General features: G+C 47.7%; 2 protein-coding genes across 2 annotated transcripts in view; one reads left to right on the plus strand and one right to left on the minus strand.

The window, feature by feature from the left end:
* The window catches only part of LOC119182744 (uncharacterized), an 84,818-nt gene that overhangs the window by 46,640 nt on the left and 15,051 nt on the right, over positions 1–23,127 (plus strand). The window lies entirely within an intron of this gene.
* LOC119168360 (fatty acid CoA ligase Acsl3) lies at positions 1,289–15,592 on the minus strand. The gene is made up of 2 exons (XM_037419764.2): positions 14,761–15,592; positions 1,289–3,042 (listed from the first exon to the last, which is right to left on the minus strand). The coding sequence occupies exons 1-2, from the start codon at positions 15,481–15,483 to the stop codon at positions 1,606–1,608; spliced, it is 2,160 nt and encodes a 719-aa protein (XP_037275661.2). The 5' UTR covers positions 15,484–15,592; the 3' UTR covers positions 1,289–1,605.

Consider the following 23,127-nt stretch of genomic DNA (forward strand, 5'->3'; position numbering starts at 1 on the left):
AAATCTGGTTCCAGTTTAGCCGTACTGTGCGCAGCCATTCACGCCCTAGCAGTGGTGGTCCTGCTTGATCGACGAGGTAGAGTGGTAGTTTCGCCGTCTGTTCCCCGTGCTGCACCTTGACGACCGCCACGCCGCAAGGTTGGACGAGTGCTCCGGTATAGGTGCGCAGGACGATGTCTGTTGGTCCGCATCTGGCTGAAGGGAACTGCTGCTTGAACTGCTTGTAAGGCATGATAGACACCGCGGCTCCCGTGTCAAGTTCCATTTCCACCAGTGCTCCATCTATTTTCAGTCCAACAAAAATAGGAGTGCGGCCGGACGCCACTTGTTCCGAAACGCCTATGGGTGGCACCTGCGTGACCACTTTCAGCGTTTTCACTCTCCGTTTCTGCTGATACCCGCCACAATATTGCCCGTTGCTGCGACAGGCCCTTTGAATATGCCCTTTCTTTCCACACTTATAGCACGTATTATTAACGTGAGGGCATACTGAATGAGTGTGGCTCGGAGAACCGCAGCGATAACAAGCCAGTCGCTGCTTACCGGAAATCGCTTGCGCCTCGTACAAATCAGCAGGGTCATAATTGCATTCTCCCTCCATTTTGTGCAGCTGTGTGGCCACTGACTCTACGACTCTAGTCTCGGCAACATTCTTCCGGGCCGCTTCCATGGCCAGGGCGCGCTCGACTGCTTTCGGGAACGTCAGTTTGTCGTCCTCGGTAAAGAGTACTCGCTGCACGTCCTCTCGCAGTAGTCCACAGACAAAACGATCCCGCAGCGCTTCGTCCAAATTTGCTCCAAACTGACAACTCTGGGACAACTTCCGAAGTTCAGCAACATATTCGGGCAGAGACTCGCCTTCGTGCTGTGCTCTGCGGTAAAACTTTGCTCGTTCCCCGATTATGGACGGCTTTGGGGCAAGATGTGCATCCAAGAGGCTCTTCAGTTGCTCGAAACTTTTTCCCGATGGTAGGTCCGGTGCAGCCAACGACTTCAGCAACCCATACGTACGCGGTCCGATGATGCTGAGGAATGCGTGTACCTTGTCGCTGTCGGGAACCTTGTTGACAATCAGAAAAGAGGTCAACCTCTCCGTGTATGCCGTCCAGTCGCTTGCAGTAACGTCGAATGACTCCATCTGGCCCAGCTGCCCTCTGCTCACCATCTGGCCCAGCTGCTCACCAGACCGCATTGTCGCTTCTTCACCACACTGCTCGCTACTCTTCATTTTTCATCCCATCCTCGTCGCCAGTGTTGAATCTCGTCCAGGGACTGACAAGGCCAAGGGTCCAACGGGCAAACAACAGCGTTTATTGCCGAAGCGTACGACTGGGGTTACATCACGGGAATGGAGGACAGTGCTTTGAGCGTTACTATTTAAGCACTAGTGGGCGCATGCGCACTAACGACAGTTCGGTTATCAGGTGTGCTATCGCGAACACCACAGTTTCTTTGATCACTTCGTTTCAGCCAATGCAGATGATTTTCGCGCTTGACAACGTATCTGAAGATTTCGCATTAATCAACGTTTAATCACCATCATCATAGAGGCACGTCATGGCCATACGTGCGTCGAAATTTCGGGCCTTGAAGAAGACCTGTAGTTCATGCCGGTGCCGGCACGGTATGCTCGGTCGTACCATAGAGGGTGTCGATATCTTTCGCGTAGAAATCCTGCAGGGGCTTCCTGCGAACCTTGAAGGTGGCCGTGACCAGTCCGGTGTCCGGTCTCCACTCGTCGGGGCAAAGCTTGAGCTTGAGCGGCACCTCGGTCTTCTGAAGCTCGCCGCTCTTACGCGCGAACGAGAGGATATACTCGGTGGCGGCCTTGATCACCTCGGGGTCTTCGCAGAGCTCTTTGAGGGTGAGCTTCTTTCCCACGGACTTGCCGAGGTCTACAGCCACGCGCTGCAGCTGCTGGTGGTTCGGCGCTACGAGCGCCACAAGGTACGTCTGCAGCGAACTGCCGTAGACAAGCGCGTTGTCCACGAGGGGGCACGTCTTGAGAACGGTCTCGACGTGACCCAGCGAGACGTACTCGCCGTACTGCAACTTTACCAGCTCCTTCTTGCGGTCGATGATCTTGAGCGTGCCGTCAGGGAAGATCTCTCCGATGTCTCCGGTGTAGAACCAGTGGACACCGGCCTCGTACGTGAACACCTCGCGCGTGAGCTCTGGCTTCTTAAAGTAGCCCCTTGCGACGCAGGGACCCCCGACGACGACCTCACCTCGAGGGTTGGGCTTGTCGAACACGTGGTACGCGCCCTCGGGCCAGTCGACCAGTCGGACGTAGGTGCCCGGAACCGGTGCTCCCACTCGACCGACGCTCGTGTCGTCGGCATCGTTGGCCGTGGCTACGGCGCACGTCTCGGTCATGCCGTACGCCTCGACCACCTGACAGCACAGGCAGGCCCGGGCGAAGCGGCGTGTTCGAGTGGACAGCGGCGCCGAGCCACACACGAGAACCTTGAGCCGCGAGCCCAGTACGCTCCTGGCGCTGTCAAAGACGAAGTAATTCAACAGGGGAGTGTCGAAGCCGTGGTCGAGCCAGTAGTTCTTGTAGTCGACCGCGTACTCGAACAACGCTTTCGAAAGGAGCCCTTTCGAGGCGACAACATCTGAGATGCTCTTGCAAATCCTGTCGACGACCAGAGGCACGGCGGCCATCTGGGTCGGCCGCAGGAGCGACGCGTCTCCGCGGAAGCCCTTGGTGACGCCCGTCGAGGCGTCGGTGAGGGTGAGCGCCGAGGAAAAGCCGATCGGGGTGCCAGTACCAAAGACGAGCGACTCGACGGACAGTTCGAGGACGTGCGCCAGGGGCAGGTAGGCGATGTAGGTGTCTTCTTCGGTGCAGTACGCCTGGCGGACGGCGCCGAGGCCATTGATGGCAGCGATGATGTTCCTGTGCGTCGCCACGACTCCCTTGGGTGCACCAGACGACCCGCTGGTGTACATCACGATGGCTACGTCTTCTGGCGTCGGCACGCTCTTTTCTGCCACAAAGCTCACGCTGAGGCCTTCCAGACTTGAAAATGGAACTACCTGTGATACACAAGCGCTATAATATTAGTTGTGGCGTTAGAGCACGTTTTTTTTAATTTCGTGTAAAGAAAACTGCATGCACTTGTGTTCGTTCTTCAGGCATCTATTGGTGGCTCAATTAGGTGGCGCGTAGTGAATTAGTTTTTTGACTAGTACAGATATTGGTGACTTAGCATTCATTCATTTTCAACAAGAGTGAAATGAATGGAAAAAAATTCCAGTATGTCACGTACGCCCTTTCATGGACGTATTATTCATTCGAAGAAGAAAGGAAAGAGAAGACGCTTTATTCTGTCTCCCGTATAGGGAACATGGATAACCCATACTAGTACAAGGGGGGGGGGGTGGCAGCGCATACTTGCAGTGCTGTATGAACGCAATTTCAACCGTAACAGCGTCACGCCACGGGACGTTCCCTGAAAATGTTTGACGAGACCCACTCGTCAAAACTTGTAAGCTCATAGCGACATCCCTCCTGCGACCACGTGGGACAACATCAAGCTCACGTGCCTTGTTTAAGCGATTCTACTGCATAGACAATTAACGATATACAGTTAGCGCAGACATCGTCCTGCTCGCCATATAAGGTCCTACATCGCCGAGAAGCTGTACAAGCAAGCGCTGTCTTTGTCCTTTTTAAGACAATTTTCTGATGAATCTGACGTGAAAGGCATTGTATGATGTCATGAAATATGTTCGTACAACTGACATTCGCTTCGCACCCATTTCGTTCAAGTGAAACGCTTCAACATTGGGTCCAGTAGTATTTGGCGGGTGATTTAATTTCTGCACGATTTCTGACTCCGATATCGACGTCGTTCAGCGAGTGCCCACAAAGGCTGAGTCTACCAAAAACATTGTCGCCAGATTTTGTTCTCGGGCAAAAAAAAAAAAACAAGAATTCGCAAACAAAGCGAGAAGGGCTCGGCTTACTTCTTGTGACCTTGGCTTTTCTGGCCCTCATTCAAACGCTGTATTTGTCAATGACCACCTCACTCCAGAGAACAAGCGGCTTTTCGCAAAGGCTCTATCACTCAAGAAAGAAAAAACATTGGCAACATCTATGGACTGACAATTGCCAGATTAAAACCAGAAAGTCGAATGAAAGCCGTGTTTTCCGTATTTCTTCAGAAGAAGACCTGTCTATTTTCCAGCTGACCGGCTGAACCACCTTTTCTATAGCTTATTTACCGAACAGTTCAGCGCATATTTTTTTTTCGTCTTTTTTTTTCTTTTACCGGTTCTTCACAATGTATTTCACCGCGGATAAATTTCAGCAGTTTTGCTGCGATCGATATTTGCCTGTTGTTCTCTTTAATGCACGTAGTCTTAAAAAAATTTCGATAGCATACATGCCTTTTTGTCGTAATATCAATTGAACTTTTCTTTCATTTGCGTCACTGAAACATGGCTATCGGCCCACGACAAAAATATGTTCTGTTTCCCATAATACGTTCCCGAGCATTGTCATCGATTGTCTGGTAGTTTTGGCGGTGCAGCTATATTCGTATCTGCATCAATTCTATATCAAAGAAGATATGATCTCAGCCTTTCCGTTGAGAATACCGAGTCCGTATGGATTGAAATTGCTAACCCATCTTTGCCATCAAGCGGTAATAAGACAATCATAGGCTGCATATATCGTTCACCGTCATCTTCTGTTCCCGATTTCTGTTCACCACTTTCATCCATTTTCAACAAGTTATCTCTTGAAAACAAGAATGTCGTGATCCTAGGTGACATAAACATCAATCTTCTTGATGCAAGCACCTCAGCGTACTCTGATTACACTGCGTGCTTTCTAGGATTTGGCTACGAATCTCTAATCTCGGTTCCTACTAGATGCGTACTTGGTGCGTCCAGTTCTTTAATCGATCACATTTTATCTAATTTCATTCCATCAAACGACTGTGGTGTCCTCGAAGCCAGCTTAACTGACCACTACCCTGTAGTTTGCCAATTTGAATGTACCATACCTAATCAGTTAAGCTCTTTTCAAAAAACTATATTGGATAAAACAAATTTCGTCAAGCGTGTTGAAGCCATAGAATGGTCCTTAGAACTGCTTAGTGATCCTGAAGATGCTTTTAATTCTTTTTCATCTGCCGTCAAAAAGTGCTTAGACGATTCTACCAGCTTTGTCAAATGTCGCAAGAACTTTGCGGCCCCTCACAACCCATGGCTCACATCTGGCCTAATGAAGAGCTTGCGAAGGAAAGACAATTTATATAAAAAGTTAAAGAAACGGCCTTTCAATGCTGCCCTGCGATCGCGATATAAAAAGTACTGCAACCTACTTAACAAAGTCCTTGAAGAAGCTAAAAGAAATTATTATACGCACAGGATACATAACGCTGGTAATAACAGCAAAGATCAATGGAAAACAATTAATTCATTTCTAAACAGATCCGTAAGTGAGCCAGCTATAACTGAATTACGGTCATCAGAGGGTGTTCTTAGAAATGCAGACGACATTGCGAACGCCTTCAACAAGTACTTCTGTGCTAACGCTTCCCTCTTGCCTCATGATTACCAGCCAACAATTAGGAAATGTCTTCAGTCTTTTTACCTCTTTCCAACAGGCCCACATGAGTTGGTGGAAATAATTAATCACATGAAAATAACAAGTGCTGGTCTCGATAACATTCAGCCTATTCACCTGAAATGCATCTCTGACGTGATCTCGACCCCCTTAGCCTATATCATTAACCTTATGTTTAAAACTGGCATCTTCCCATCCCAGCTTAAAAAGGCCAAGATAATTCCAGTCTTTAAAAAAGGTGATAGAACTTCTATTAGCAACTACCGACCTATTGCCATTCTTTCATCTTACAGTAAAATCATAGAGAAGTGTAGTGAAAAACGATTATCTAAATATCTAAATAAGTTTCGTATTTTATCCACTCAACAATTTGGTTTTCGTGCAGGCTATTCAACAGATTTCGCACTACTCTCTTTTACCCATTATATTAAGCACGCGCTTGACTCTGGATGTTTTGCAGGAGCACTGTTGATTGACCTCTCTAAGGCATTTGACTCCATAGTTCATAATATACTATTAGGTAAACTCAACTCAATAGGTGTCGTCGGTAGTGCGCAGGAGCTGATTAATAGCTACTTATCTAATAGACAGCAAGCTGTTTGTGTCTCTAACATCCTCTCCACTTTTAAATCTATTGACGAAGGTGTCCTGCAAGGATCCATACTGGGCCCGCTTTTATTCTCAATCTATATTAATGATCTAATTTCGGTTTTAACACACAGTCAACCTTTCTTGTACGCAGATGATACAACTATAGTTACTAAAGACAAGTCTATCGATGCGCTAACTAATAAATTGTCCTCTGACTTCTATAACATTCAGAACTGGTGCACAGCTAATGGTTTAACTATTAATACTGTAGGGAACTATGCGAACGACGACGAAGCAGCATGAAACGGCAAGCCGCAGCGTTGGTGCACGCGCGACCCGAGCTTGCGTTTGTTTTGTATTTTCGGCCTGTTGGCGTTCCTCACTCTTCTGGCGTTCCTCGGCCTTCCAGTAGGTCTGTACGTGAATAAACTGCGTGACATCTGGTGGAGGTGTGTGGACTCCCGTACAAACCTGGAACTTCGCTCCCGTAAGCTTCCCCGTCTACGTGACACGAACATGGCCACCGAGACGCCTCTCCAGGTGGGACCTTCGACCGTCCATGTCACTTGCGGTGCCGTGTATCCTCAACGAGACCCTCCTATCTTCACGGGCTCCACTGAGTCGGACGTCGAAGATTGGTTGGCGAGGTACGACAAAGTCGGCGCAAGTAACAAATGGGACGACCCAAGTAAGCTTGGCTACGTCACATTCTACCTTGCGGACACCGCGCAACTGTGGTTTAATAACCACGCAGCTGACATTACTACGTGGTCTGCATTCAAGACGGCTATTACGGACGTCTTTGGACGACCTGCGGCACGCAAGCTTCAAGCCGAGCACCGTTTACGTCACCGTGCACAGCAACCAGGCGAGACCTACACGGGCTACATTGAAGATGTGTTGCATCTATGCAACCGCATCAACTCTACCATGCCTGAGGAAGAAAAAATCAGGCACATAATGAAAGGAATTGACGACGGCGCCTTTCAGATGTTGCTCGCGAGAAATCCCCCCACCATTGCTGTCCTCGTTTCCCTCTGTCAAAGCTTCGATGAATTGCGTAGGCAGCGCGCAATTGCTCGTCAAGCCATCACGACGCCAGACACGCTCGCAAGCTTGCACCTAGCCGCCCATCCTACCGACCAGCAGCCGCTGCTTTCGTCAATCAAGGACTTCGTCCGCGAAGAGGTAGCGCGCCAGCTGTCACTGCTGCCACTGACACATGAGCCCACGCAAGCTTTGGCACCGGACCTCCAACACGTCATTCGGGCCCAAGTCGCTGAAGCCCTTCCGCCGGTGCATCAGCAACCACCAGTCACAACGCCTCTCACGTACGCCGCCGTCGCTGCTCGGCCTACGCAACAGCGTATGCCGTATGCTCAACCTGCCACGCCACCCTATGTCGTGCCTACAACCCCAATTGCGGCGCCGTATCCCTACGCGAGATCTCCAGCTCCATTTTACCGTCGCTCAGACGCTTGGAGGACGCCAGATAATAGGCCCATCTGTTTCGCCTGTGGTATCGCTGGACACGTCGCCCGCCACTGTCGCCGAGATCCCCCTCCAGTCGACGCCGTGGGCCGGCCAATGGCGTCGTCGTCTAGGACGCCATCAAGGTACACCACTGACGGTTCTCGACCCTACGCAAACCATCGGTCACCATCGCCACGACGACGCTCCCTGTCACCTATGCGTCGCCGACCTGCTACGGAAGAGGGAAACTGATCGCTGCAGCTCCGGAGGCAACAGCTGCATACAATTCGAACTGCTTAAGGCCTCCATCTTTCTCGCCGCAAAACGTTATTGACGTCAATGTTGAGGGGACCGCCGCACAAGCGCTTATCGACACAGGGGCCGCCGTTTCCATAATCTGTGAGTCCTTATGCCGCAAGTTGAAAAAGGTGACGACGCCTTTTTCGGGCCTGATGCTCCACACGGCCAACTCGCAGTGCATAGAACCTACAGCTGTGTGCACCGCACGTGTCACTATCCAAGGTGAAATTTATGCCATTGAATTTTTTGTGCTGGCATCCTGCTCCCACGAAGTCATTCTTGGATGGGACTTTCTTTCGCGTCATCGGGCCATCATAGATTGCTCACGTGCAGAAGTTGCCCTTACACCGCTGCCAACCTCTTGTTTTGTGGATTCTCTTCCTGAACCTTACAAACTTGTCGTTGTTGCAGACACGGAAATAGCACCGAGAACATCCACCCTTGTAGCCCTGACCTGTACGGCTGCTCCTGCCGGAACTGTTTTGTTCACTCCGTCTGACGTATTTACCCGCCGCCGTAGCCTACACCTGCCCTTTGCCGTACTCACCGTGGAATCCGGTGCTACCGCCATGCTCGTCGCGAACTCGCTATCGTCGCCAGTTACCTTACTTCGCGGAGAATGTTTGGGTAACATACAAGACGTTGACCTCTTGCGCCCTCTAGAGTTTGCCGAACACGCACCTCACCTCCAGCTCAATGCTATGACGCCACCTGTGGCCACAGTGCCCGCGCCAGACTCATTCCAGCCCTCTGTTGCCGCTGAGCTATCGCCGACACAAAGAAGCGAACTCTTGTCCCTTCTTCGAGAGTTCCGTTCTGTCTTCGATTGCGCTCAACCATCTTTGGGTCGCACAGCGAACATCACGCACCACATTGACACCGGTACTCATGCTCCCTTACGCCAACGACCATATCGAGTTTCAGCGGAAGAGCGCCGTATTATCAACGAACAAGTCGACGATATGCTCAAGCGTGGTGTCATCCAGCCATCGCAGAGCCCTTGGTCGTCCCCTGTTGTACTTGTGCGCAAAAAGGATGGGTCTATCCGATTCTGTGTCGACTACCGCCGGCTCAATAAGATAACTCGGAAGGATGTGTACCCGTTGCCACGCATCGACGACGCTCTCGACTGCTTGCAAGGGGCAGAATATTTCTCCTCCTTAGATTTACGCTCAGGATATTGGCAAGTTCCAATGGCTGATCCTGACCGATCGAAGACTGCATTTGTAACACCTGATGGGCTGTATGAGTTTAACGTCATGCTGTTTGGACTCTGCAACGCCCCAGCTACCTTCGAACGGATGATGGACACCATCCTTCGCGGCTACAAGTGGAACACGTGCCTTTGCTACCTAGACGATATCGTCGTTTTTTCTCGCGACTTTTCCACTCACCTTGTTCGTCTTCGTGCTATTCTCACGTGCCTCACCTCTGCTGGCCTTCAACTTAACATCAAGAAGTGCCATTTTGCCGCACGTCAGCTCACCATACTGGGTCACGTCGTCTGCAAAGAGGGTGTTCTCCCGGATCCGGCGAAACTCCGCGCCGTGGCCGACTATCCGAAGCCCAATTCCATCAAGACGCTTCGAAGTTTTATCGGCCTGTGCTCTTACTTTCGTCGATTTGTGCGCAACTTCTCTTCCATCATCGCGCCTCTTACCAATCTGTTGACAACTTCCAAAGGCATTTCTGCTTGGTCAAAAGAGTGCGACGAATCCTTCACCGCACTTCGGCGGTTATTATTATCACCTCCAATTCTACGACATTTTGACCCTGATGCGCCTACGGAGGTCCACACCGACGCCAGTGGTGTCGGTCTTGGTGCTGTATTGGCTCAACGAAAACCAGGGCACCAAGAATACGTGGTCGCTTACGCGAGTCGAACACTCAAGAAAGCCGAGTGTAATTATTCCGTCACGGAGAAAGAGTGCCTCGCAATTGTCTGGGCTTTGACGAAGTTCCGCCCATACCTTTATGGCCGCCCTTTCGAAGTCGTTACGGACCACCACGCTCTATGCTGGCTATCATCGCTCAAAGACCCGTCGGGGCGCCTTGGTCGTTGGGCGCTTCGCCTACAGGAATACGACATTCGTGTTGTATACCGATCCGGCCGCAAGCACTCCGACGCTGATGCGCTATCCCGCTCGCCGCTACCGGCTGACCCAGCCTCCTCGTCACCTTCTTCAGCTGTCATAACACCAATCGACTTCACAGACATGGCATCGGAACAACGCAAAGATGTGTGGATTTCCCAACTCCTCGCCTTTTTGTCTGATCCGTTAGCTAATTTTGTGTCAAGAACTATCCGCCGTCAAGCCACACATTTCGCTATTCGAGACGACCTACTCTATCGGCGGAATTACACGTCTGAAGGTAGGAAGTGGCTGTTAGTGATACCCAACCACATGCGCTCGGAAATCTGTACTGCTTTCCACAACGACCCGCAAAGCGCTCACGCTGGCGCTCTCAAAACGTACAACCGTCTACGTCAGTGGTACTACTGACGCGGCATGTACACATTTGTCCGCAAGTACGTACGTGCTTGTACTGCATGCCAGCGACGTAAAGTCCCACCTCAACGCCCTGCCGGTACACTTCAGCCTCTGCCTTGTCCAGCGCGTCCGTTTGACCGCGTCGGTATCGACTTATACGGACCACTTCCCACGTCGTCTTCTGGAAATAGGTGGATAATTGTCGGCGTGGACCACCTCACGCGTTACGCGGAGACAGCAGCACTACCCGCAGCAACCGCAAGGGAAGTTGCGTTTTTCATCTTGCGCAACTTTGTTCTTCGCCATGGTGCTCCCCGCGAACTTTTGAGCGACCGGGGGCGTGTTTTCTTGTCTGACGCCATTCAAGCGTTGCTCGCTCAGTGCAACATGGTTCATCGCCTGACGACAGCATATCACCCGCAGACGAATGGCCTCACAGAACGATTTAATCGTACTCTCGGTGATATGTTGACGATGTACACAGCTTCAGACCAGACTAATTGGGACACTGTCCTTCCATTCGTCACGTATGCGTATAACACCGCTACGCACGCGACAACAGGATTCTCCCCTTTCTTTCTGTTGTACGGACGCGAACCATCGTGCACGCTGGACACTATCCTCCCATACACGCCCGACTCCTCTGAGTACACTGCAATTTCTGATGTTGCCAGGTACGCAGAAGATTGCAGACGATTGGCCCGTTCTCTGACAACCGAGGACCAAGGCCACCAGAAGCTACGGCTTGACACCGGCCGACATCTCTCTACTTTCACGACTGGTGCTCTCGTTTGGCTTTGGGTTCCACCGAGCACTCCTGGCCTTTCGTCGAAATTACTGGCACGATACCACGGGCCCTACCGCATTCTCGCCCGTACGTCACCCGTCAATTATGAGATTGAGCCATTGACACAGTCTCATGACTTACGCCGTCGTGGCCGAGAAATTGTTCATGTGAGTCGCCTGAAGCCGTATTACGACCCCGCTATAGTGACTACGCCTTAAGTCGCCAGGTTGGCTACGCTATTCACCGGGGGCCAATGTAGGGAACTATGCGAACGACGACGAAGCAGCATGAAACGGCAAGCCGCAGCGTTGGTGCACGCGCGACCCGAGCTTGCGTTTGTTTTGTATTTTCGGCCTGTTGGCGTTCCTCACTCTTCTGGCGTTCCTCGGCCTTCCAGTAGGTCTGTACGTGAATAAACTGCGTGACAATACCAATAAAACACAGTTCATTGTCTTCCATTCCAGTCATAACCCTCTTCACCTACACCCGCTATTACTATCAACGGCCACAGACATCTTAGTACTACTAAGTGCACATTCTTGGGAGTAGTTCTAGATGCTCATCTCCAGTACCGTCATCACAATTCACTTATAAGACAGAGGATTGCTCATGGTATCAGAACACTAATTAAAGCACGACCATTCTTCAATTTGCAGACTTTGCTTAAACTGTACTACGCCTTCATCCACAGTCATATCACGTACTGTATCACGTCATGGGCGAAAACCTATCCATCTCATATCCTTCCACTCCAACGTCTCCAAAACCAAGCCATTCGCATACTAACATTCAGTTCACCGGTCTTCAGCGCATTCCCTTTTTTTCAGCAACATAATGTACTAACAGTGTGTAATTTATTTAAATATAAATTGGGGATTCTTGTATTTAAGTGTCTTAATGGTACCATAACAGTCAACGTTTTAGAGAAATTTCAATTGTTAAACTCTAATCCTACCAGGTTTGCCTCAAACAACAACTTTTTACTACCACATGCGCGCACTAACTACGGCAAGCATACTACCATATTTGCAGCTATCCGATTTTGGAATTCAGTACCACTAAGCACTAAACAATTGTCATTAGCTGCTTTTAAAAAAGAACTTAAACATCTCATTTTGCAATCATAACTCATCTTCATTTATATATCCGCGTTCTCTTACATTTACAGCTATTACTGTGTGCGTTATTTTCACATTTATTACCCATGCACATTGGAGTTCTTTTAATAGCTGTATATCAATAATTAACGTCATTTCGTTCCCGATTCTCATCATCGTCATCATCCTCAGCCTGACTACGTCCACTGCAGGACAAAGGCCTCTCCCATGTTCCGCCAGTTAACCCGGTCCTGTTCTTGCTGCTGCCAATTTATACCCGCAAACTTCTTAATCTCATCTGCCCACCTAATCTTCTGTCTCCCCCTAACCCGCTTCCCTTCTCTGGGAATCCAGTCAGTTACCCTTAATGACCAGCGGTTATCCTGTCTACGCGCTACATGCCCTGCCCATGTCCATTTCTTCTTGATTTCAGCTATGATATCCTTAACCCCCGTTTGTTCCCTAATCCTTTCTGCTCTCTTCTTGTCTCTTAAGGTTACACCTACCATTTTTTTTCCATTGCTCGCTGCGTCGTCCTCAATTTAAGCTGAACCCTCTTTGTAAGTCTCCAGGTTTCTGCTCCGTAGCTAAGTACCGGCAAGATACAGCTGTTATATACCTTCCTTTTGAGGGATAGTGGCAATTTACCTGTCATAATTTGAGAGTGCTTGCCGAATGTGCTCCACCCCATTCTTATTCTTCTAGTTACTTCAATCTCGTGGTTCGGCTCTGCGGTTATTACCTGCCCTAAGTAGACATAGTCTTTTACAACTTCAAGTGCACTATTACCTATCTCTAAGCGCTGCTCCTCGCCGAGGTTGTTGTACATTACTTTCGTTTTCTGCAGATTAATTTTAAGACCCACCTTTCTGCTCTCCTTGTCTAACTTCGTAATCATGAGTTGCAATTCGTCCCCTGAGTTACTCAGCAATGCAATGTCATCGGCGAAGCGCAGGTTACTAAAGTATTCTCCATTGACTCTTATCCCTAACTGTTCCCATTCCAGGCTTCTGAAAACCTCCTGTAAGCACGCGGTAAATAGCATTGGGGAAATTGTGTCCCCCTGCCTTACACCCTTCTTGATTGGTATTGTGTTGCTTTCTTTATGAAGCACTACGGTAGCAGTTGATCCCCTGTAGATTTCTTCCAGAATGTTTATCTATACTTCATCTACGCCCTGATTCCGCAGTGTTTGCATGACGGCTGATATTTCTACTGAATCAAACGCCTTCTCGTAATCTATGAAGGCTATGTATAGTGGTTGGTTATACTCTGAGCATTTCTCTATTACCTGATTGATAGTATGAATGTGGTCAACTGTTGAGTAGCCTGTTCTAAATCCTGCTTGTTCCTTTGGTTGATTGAATTCTAATGTTTTCTTTACTCTGTTAGCAATTACCTTTGTAAATAGCTTGTATACTACAGAGAGCAAGCTGATTGGCCTGTAATTCTTCAAGTCCTTGTCATCTCCTTTCTTATGTATTAAGATGATGTTAGCGTTCTTCCAAGACTCTGGTACTCTTCCCGTCAGGAGACACCTCGTAAACAAGGTGGTTAGTTTTTCTAACACAATATGTCCTCCATCTTTCAGCAGATCTGATGTTACCTGATCCTCACCAGCAGCTTTGCCTCTTTGCATGCTCTCCAAAGCTTTTCTGACTTCTATCATTACTGGTGGGGTGTAATCTGGGCTACTGCTAGTTCCTATAGTACAAAGGTCGTGGTTGTATCGGCTACTGTACAGATCTCTGTAAAACTCCTCCGCTATTTTAACTATCCTATCCATATTGGTAGTTATTTTGCCTTCTTTGTCCCTTAGTGCATACATCCGACTTTTGGCATCCCGATTCTACTGCCATTTTTATTGTATGTTTCGTTGTTTTCATAGTTATGCACAATTACTGAACATTGTTTTGTTACCATTTTTACTGGCATGTTTTATTGCATGTTTGCGTTGTTTTTGTTACTATCAATAATTACTTATTCGCTTTTTGTTGTCAGTTTGTTGTACTTATCAACATGTCATTTTCTAACAGGAGGTCCCCTTTCAGCCTTGTGCTATGGGACCTCCTTCTGTATATTCTACCTCAATGCGTGTATATTTTTTGCGACAAATAAAAAATATTTTCTTCTTCTTAAAAAAAAAGTTCGTACGAGTGAAACGTTCGTTCAACCGACGACCGTTCGAGTGGTATTTCATTGCGTTTCTTGTCGAGACACTATTTAAAGTGGGGTGTATGGAAGTTTTCAAGCACTCCTCCTCTCCATGCAAATGAGAGGCGAATCACAAAACGCGTCTTTGTGCTTTTCTGAATCTCGTCGTATACCTTCTATTGCAGCCCTATCGGCCGATGTCGGCAAAACTTGGTGGATAAGTGAAAGATAGATAGCGCTGTGTTGCCACTGTGCGTTTCCCGGAGTGGTATCAAGCCTTACCTTTGGAATTCGGTCTTCGACCAGCGGCAACCGGGAATCGGGATTCTCGATGCAGACAATGTGCGTCAGCGAGGGCATCCTGTTGACCAGATTTTGCACGCGCTGCAGAAGGTCCGCGGAGGTGACCAGGTGCGTAACCTCGGTCTCGTTGACGGCGCTGACGATTCCCTCGTCGCCCAGCGTGGCGTACAGCGTCACAAGCGGAATATTGCTGCGGAAGCAGGCGTGCGCCGTCAGAAGCCACTCGAGGCGAGTCTCGGCCAAGATGGCCAAGTACTGATGAGGTCTCGCACCAATCGCCCTCAGGCCTCGCGCGGTGAGCTCGATCTTACGGTCCACTTCACCGTACGTCAGCCACTGGTAGTCGCCCAGGGCCATCTTCTTGAACACCTTGCCGCTGCCAGGCTGTTTTTCTTCGGTCCGACGTAAAAAAGCCCTGGTCCCCAGAGAGCGCCTGTGAGGCCATTTCGTGATGGCTCTGCGGGCCAATTCGTCCAGAGTGGATACGCCTCTGAGAGCGTCGACTCGTTGGTTATTGCCTGTGCGCCAATACGGTGAGGACGGGTCGCCTTCCTCGACGGGCTTGGCGAAGCACTTCCTCGATCGACGCCAGTAGTTCCAAGGCCTCTGTACGACAAGGTAGAGTGGTAGCGTGAAGAACGTGTAGGCGGTGCTCAAAATTTGGACTAGTAGCAGCGTGAATCTGATTATTAACCAACGCATGGTCGAGCCGGGCAGCCCCTGCGTGTCCGCATGCAGTTAGCTGACTCCCGGCTTGGATGCTACGCGGAGCAATTGTAGACTATCGAATGTTGCGCAGGCCCGTTTGACCGTGAGGCATGATGATGATGACCTCTCTCTCTGATGGCACTCACCCACAAAGGAAGATCGGCCAAGAACCTGGTGGCAGGATTTTTAAGCTAGAGGGCTATGAGTCCAAAAACAATGAATGAAAATCTAGACTAATTATCAATATTATAAATTATGAATGAAAAGGTCGCACGAGAAAACTGTCAGACTATTTAAATGGGTTCCAAAAATAAGAATAAATGATGTCTATGCTTGCAACAATGACGCGACGCTGAAGATGATCGGTTGTGGCTGAAAAAATTATATTTGTATGTAACAGTTGTTTATTGGTATCATTAAGGAGCTATCGTACCGTCCTTTTAGTTGGAAACGTATCTACTTTTTAAATATATTTATTTTCTAAAAGGTGGCACCGTCATATGCACATTCGCTCTTGCGTTGTACGTTGCGACATGTAGCTGGGGACCAAACAAATATGGTGCAAGCCCATTGTTAAGCGAAAGTTCCTCGCTCGGTTGCTTATGACAACGACAATCCAAGGTTTAGCCTCTAATCATGTAGGAATAACTTATGTACCCAAGCCAGACTAATGAAAAGAAGATAACTTGATACGAGTTGCTAAGAATTCAGGAAGGAGACCTTGGAGAACAAAGTATGTGGATCAGATATTTGAAAATATACGTTTTTTTTTGTTTTGCAATCTTTCATTCGTCATTGCTTGAACTAAAATTCACTAAATAAAATTTATTTGCGCCATGTGCCACCCTTCGTTCATTATGTCACGCAGTGTTTAGTAGCTTTAAGTCTGACGTTTTGTTAATTCTTGTAAACTACAAAGTGGCCAATCATTGTCGCTGGTGTGGGCTAGTTTTTGTAAGCTGAAACAGAAGCGACTTTACAATGGCTATGCAGATAAGACTGTGTCCAATAGGCTATGCTCCTTAATATTGATGGTAGGTGTTACATAATAATGACCCGAGCCCTATACTAAGAATTCCATCTTTTGTTCTGCTGTTCGCGCTGAACTTCTTTCTTCTCTTATACGTCCTTATTTTTCTCTCATCCGCAATTATCAGCAACATATTCTTAAGGGGCCAAGGCGACCCCTAGGCAGTTAGCTCTGGCTGACTTGCTTCCAGAACATAACACTTTCAAGACGAGTCTGTTTTATTTGTCTGTCCAGAAGCTATATCGCAAACATAAAGATGTGCGCAATACCATACTTATCGGGTTTCGATTCGAGAAACACGGTCGCGTAATAGTGACCGGGGGCCACGGACCAATAAATCCGTCTTTTATTTTATTCTACCGCTCGTGTAGAAGCTATTTCTTCTGTTCTAGGTCCCGCAATCATCAGCAACAGTAGAAACAGAAGTTAAATCCAACAAAGCAGCAGGTGCCACTAAGTAAATACGTTAATGCTAGTTTGTAATGAAATACATACAAGGACAAAGAAAGAAGTAGACAGAGACAAAAGGAACAAAAAACTGGGGAGAATAAAAGAAAGAGATGGAGAAAAGGAAATACACACAAACAAAGCCGGCCACTAGGATACTCATTTTCTTATGGCTTGTAACTATTCTAGTGTGGCGCGACTAATATTCTGTGGATGTGATGAGAAGGGTTCTTTCAAACTCCAGCGACTACACAGGTCAGTCAATACAAGCATCCCTTGAAAAATATCCAAGCTCTGCAGCGTTCAAGAAATGTTTTTCACAAACAGTGGACATCAATTATTTTGTACAGTACAATTTAACAGAACACGCACAAACACACAAAATTGTGACAAAAATATTTCTATACATATGTACGTTACATGATAGGCAAAGAACACAAAGAAAACGTGAATATTTTTATTGTACGTATTTACATAGAATTTCTTCTGGTACTGAACAGACATCGGCCTACCGAAACCAGGCAGACCGAAAGACAAGCTTTACGCGTTTTTCACAGACGAACACAAAAAAGCAGGACCAGTGTCAAAGGAATTCCTCCTCACCGAGAAAGAAGAGTTGCTCCCATAGAACAAAAACTCAGCCATCTGGTCTACTCCGAATTTCAGTCCTATGATATATTATTAGCTCCATGTTTTTTCTTTTATTGATTTGCCTTTATTTTATTATTATTTATTTTTGAAAGACTATTTGCTATTCTTTTTTTGTTTTATTAGTAATAGGCTGACAATCACTGTATCACATAAAGGCTACTACAAGCTTTCATGGCCAATCCCCCAAAGTGGGTACCTACCAGTGCTTACAGGCAACAAACAAACGAACAGATAACAGCCCTGTGAACAGTCGCTCCGAGATAGGGAAGAGAGTGAGACGGCCTGCTGTAACCACCTCGCAGTGATTGCGCCAAAGACAGCGAGAACCAGCAACAACGAGAAGACAGGCGCAGCGTCCTCGATAACAGCGCCCAGATGAAACAAAGCGATTTACTCCGAGACTGCTAAATCCAGCATGCACGGCGCTCCACAGAACACGAGCAACGACGCATTGTCTCAAAACAGGCTTATTTGTTTTCCGTAGGGAGCATGTTGATGCATGTTGCTGATTGGACCATTTTCCGCCTTTCGAGGCGATCAAAGGTAAGAAGAACACCCCACCCCAGCCGCCACATGAAGACCCGGAGGTGGCCAGGCAGGAAATATGCTGGCAGCGCGTTCCAAGAGACACGTTTAGAGCGAGTCCGGCGGGCTGGAGAAACTAACGGTAGCAACAGATCAGCTGTTGCGTCAACGATAGGATTGTCTAACACATCTAACCGAAGACAGGTCGACTGGACATGACAATAAGATGCAGAAGCTGTTGCATAAAATAGAGGAGGTGTTACTGATTGTGAATCGCTGTTAGGTTGTACGTTCGACATCAAATGCCTAGGGTGAGTTTCTAAAAAATAATGCGCGAGTTCGTGCGGGGGATTCCTCTCCTTGTATACGGCGCATCAGAAAGCGTAGTGCCAGCAGCCGGCAACATATGGACGCTGAGAAGAAAGCAATGCCTTCCTGGGAACGCTGCTATCCTAATTCCACACGAGAGATTAACTCAGTACCACCAGACCAAAGAGGAAAAAAGGAAACACTAAGCCGACTGCAGCAATCGTATGATGCGGAAAGGTGGTTGCACCACGTGACAGAGATACCATGTACGACCACAAAATACAGTCTGCGCGAGGTGTCAAGTGACCGAGACCTTTGGAAAAACATTTTTCTAACGTGTGACGGTGCAAACCCATGCAACCAGCGTCTACGCAACAATCCCCATAACAAAGAATTACTAAGCACATGTTTGTTTAGAAAATATGATTAACCATTTAGAGTACTCGGTAATCTACTACGAGAGAGCATTAAGCTATGCCGTACCAAGACCTCTGTGTTTAAGAGAGTGATGAATGATTTAGAGTACACATGGTACTCTACTATATATAGGAGAGCTAAAAGCTGCCACGTGGACCTCACACTTGATGAGGCCGCATCGAATACTCGAAAAACCCCAACATAGCCGTCTGGTCTGTGGGTTTAGAAAGAGTGTTGAACGATTTGGAGTAATTGGTACTCTACTACGGGAGAGCAGAAGCCATCCCTTACGAAACTATTGCGTGTGTTTAGAAAAAAAAAGTGGTTAACGATTTATAGTACTTGGTACTCCACTATGGGAGAGCCCTAAGCCGTCCCGTGGACGTCGGATGCACAAAGGACACCTCTGTTCGGAGAACAGTGACGAGTCTGTGCTTAGAAAAAAAATGTAACGATTTCGAGTACTTTGTACTCAACTATGGGAGAGCACTGAGCCGTCCCCTTGACCCAGTACGTGCAGCGACGAGTCTATCAGCGGAAGGATTGCTGTGTTACTAATGGAGTCAACGTAAATGGCTTTGCGCTATCAACCCACAAGCCGAAACCTCTGCAATGCCAATGGTCACAATCAGAGCTTAACTCTTCCCAAATTTCTTCGTACTGTGTAAAAGCATACTTTAGTGTTAAGCACAGTTTTACTTGACAATTAGCCGTAATGTTTTAACCACACAAGCACACATAGTTATAACGACGACCCCAAACCTCATTTGTTTGCTTGTAATTTGACAGATTATATGCAATACGCTTCGACTAACGGGCGGACATTACGAAGTGCTCCCGAGGCGGAGCATTGAAGAGTGGTGCTGTAATGGCGTTACGCGCAGGGAGTATCGCTATACTTCGTGTTACCTTCGACTGTAACAAGGGGGTTTAAAGAAGAAAAAAAAATGGCAGCATATCCACGGAGTGAATGATGGAGAGTGGGGCGAAGCATCTGTCCGTTTATTCGTTCTTGCTTACTTCCGTCCATGCGTCCGTCTGTGTGACCGTCCTTGCATCCATTTGCCCATCCGTTTGCGTGTCTGTTCGTGCGTCCGCGCGTCCATCTGTGCGTCCGTCCTTGCGTTCGTCCATGCATCCGCCCCTGCGTCCGTCCATGCGTCCATCCGTCGGTGCACCCATCCTTGAGTCCGTCCATGCATCTGTCTGTGTGTCCGTCAGTCCATCTATTCAACGCTCCAAGTACCACCATCTCGCATCTTTTCATCGTATATTCTCGATATAGAAGCACCGCCATCCAGCGGACATTCAAAGGACTAAACGAGGGGTGGCACACGCTCACTTTCTTACGGCTTGCGCTTCGTGTCTACTTCCCACCTTTAACCACCTCGACTTCATGGTATATACTAGTTCACTGTATTCATGGCACTGCGGCCCAACGCTCGCTAAACCTTTCTAAAACCAAGGAGGTTACGCCCAGCGAGTATAACGTAGCAACCCTTTCTTGTCAGATAGTGCTCAATCTACATGCCAATGGCTGCTAATGGGGAATGAGAGACAGGAGAATTCGGCTTTTATTTAACGCGCACGCTACGAATTTTTAATTGTTCAACAACGCACAGGAGGAATCTCCCACCAGCACCACCTTGCAGGTCAAAACGTAAGACTGGTTACACACTACGACTACGACTACGAGGGACGATCGGGTGACGCTATAAGGAGCTTCGCCCCTAAAAAAGGACTGTAATCTGAGAAGAAAGCAAAACAGGAGATCCTTGTAATATGCAGCCGATGTAGCGCTTGAAGTATTCCAGCCCTAACTTTAAAGGGACACTAAAAAGAAATAATAACCTAATTAATATAATTAATCTGCGCTTTGACAACTCTAACGCCAAATGTCTCACTACCATAAGTTCGTTATTATCGGAGAAGGTCAAAGTGAGAAGCCTCATTTTCAAATCTTGCACCGATGTCTATGCCTGACGTCGAAAATTTCACAATGTGTTTTTCGTACTTTTGCGACATTGCCCCGATGAATTTCTGTGATTTTCGTATGCTAGATGTATGGCACCCACAGATGACAACGTACTTTGTTTTTATCGACTAGAAGCGGCGTAGGACCCACTAGACTCCTTCAATATTTATGACGCCATGGTGGGGGGAATCTCGGGGTGGTTCGGATTTTCCTTTTTCGCGTTTTCTCGCTTACCAACCGTTCTCTCGTGGTAGGAGTGGTGTTTTCGGAATCGAGAAATCGTACTTTACCAATAACTGAAACGTCTGTTTTCTCTTAAGCGTCCCTTTAGCGAGCGCATGATAGAGAAGCGCATGACTACACGGGTGCTTTATTTCAGTCTTAGATGTATCGGCTTGTCGGCGTGTCATGTCGTCGTCACGGTTCACCATTAATGGGTATGCACCACAAAAATCGGTCAATTCCCACCACTCGCCGCCGGTCCTCAGTATGCATATTACGAGTTTAAGGTTCATTGTTGCTGCCTAAAACGCGTTTGGTTTGGAAGCAGTGTCACCATTTCCACAGAATTTACCAAGGCGCTAGATATTCTTGTCTGAAAGTTGATATGACAAGGTGTATCTCTAAATAATACCGTCTATTTGATACACCAGTTCTTTGAAACATATCCGCAGAGTGGCCCTGCGTTGGTAGACTGGTGGCGAGTAGAGCAGTGAAGAGTAAAGATTTAGCTGTGGGACACACCGGCGCTCAGTGCATGGTTTCTCTCTTTCCCAAGTTTCACGTTCTAGAGTGTAAATCATATGACTTTCATATTATGTATGACCCGTCACTTAAATTTAGGTTCTTTATACAGTGATCTCAAGACATGTCAATTTTGGCATGGATACCATGGACAAAACTGCTAGGACAGCATAAATTCGCGCGCACACACACACACACACACGCACACGTACGCGCGCACGCCGACAGACAGACAGACAGACAGACAGACAGACAGACAGACAGACAGACAGACAGACAGACAGACAGACAGACAGACAGACAGACAGACAGATAGATAGATAGATAGATAGATAGATAGATAGATAGATAGATAGATAGATAGATAGATAGATAGATAGATAGATAGATAGATAGATAGATAGATAGATAGACAGACAGACAGGTAGACAGATAGATAGATAGATAGATAGATAGATAGATAGATAGATAGATAGATAGATAGATAGATAGATAGATAGATAGATAGATAGATAGATAGATAGATAGATAGATAGATAGATAGATATCTTATATATCTCGCGTAACATTTGAGTAAATACGGTACCCTAGAAAGAAGTGCGCAGCAACGCTTGATTCTTTATTGGGTGTCCGGTGCGCCAACTCATCGCAAGACTGTGCTATAGAGTTCGGTTCGTGCGTCAAGCGTGGGAACTAGGCTTCTCGATGCACGTACATACGTCGAACAGAAGACGATCAGAGAGGAGAAAAAAAATGGAAATAAAAGCTCAACGAGAGCAGCGTCGTAAAAGCGGCGAACGTCAACGCGGCCATGCCGTTGCTCTTTCCACCGGACGACATTCGCCAGAGGGAGTCTGTGAGCCAAGCAGTTAAAAAAGAGGAATATAAGTATAAGGCGCTGTTGACAGCCTGCTGGTCTGCTTATCTAACAGGCCAAGAAGTGGCTCTACGAAGGCGAGGTCGTTCGGTTGGTGTTTGGCAGCCGCAGCTGCGCCCAGTAACAGCTGTAGCCCGGGGCTCTTCTTCGCACCTTCAGAACATGAGGTCCCGGGTGTTCGGTCATCTTTTCCTTCCTTTTTTTTTACCACGCCCAGGCAATCTGAACACGCTTGTTTCTGTTGCGATACGCTTATTTATGATTATACCCACTGTTGTATGTAATTCCTCACGTACGTGGCTAGGGGGGGGGGGGGGGGGTACGGGAAACTGAAGCAAAAACTTGAAATTTTTTTTCTACTTTACAGCATTCCGCCTTTACGTGTTTGCTAAAGCCATCATGATCATGAATTGTTTACTTCCTAGAGTCTCAAACTCAAAAATTTAGGAGCCCTATAACTTCGATTTTAGAAGCTGAACGTGATAGCGAAATACTGCTCCTATAGTGCGTACTTCAAACACTTAGTGCATGAAACATTTCCGAATTTGCTACGCACCCACTGCGCGGCTTTAAGGGAATAGGCGCAGTAGCGTGTGTGTCTTTTATACTGGAGTACCGGCTTTCAACCACGGAGCCATTATGACAACCACATATTCTGACGCC

This window comes from Rhipicephalus microplus, chromosome 6 (genome assembly GCF_043290135.1).
Source record: "Rhipicephalus microplus isolate Deutch F79 chromosome 6, USDA_Rmic, whole genome shotgun sequence".
NCBI lineage: Eukaryota > Metazoa > Arthropoda > Arachnida > Ixodida > Ixodidae > Rhipicephalus > Rhipicephalus microplus.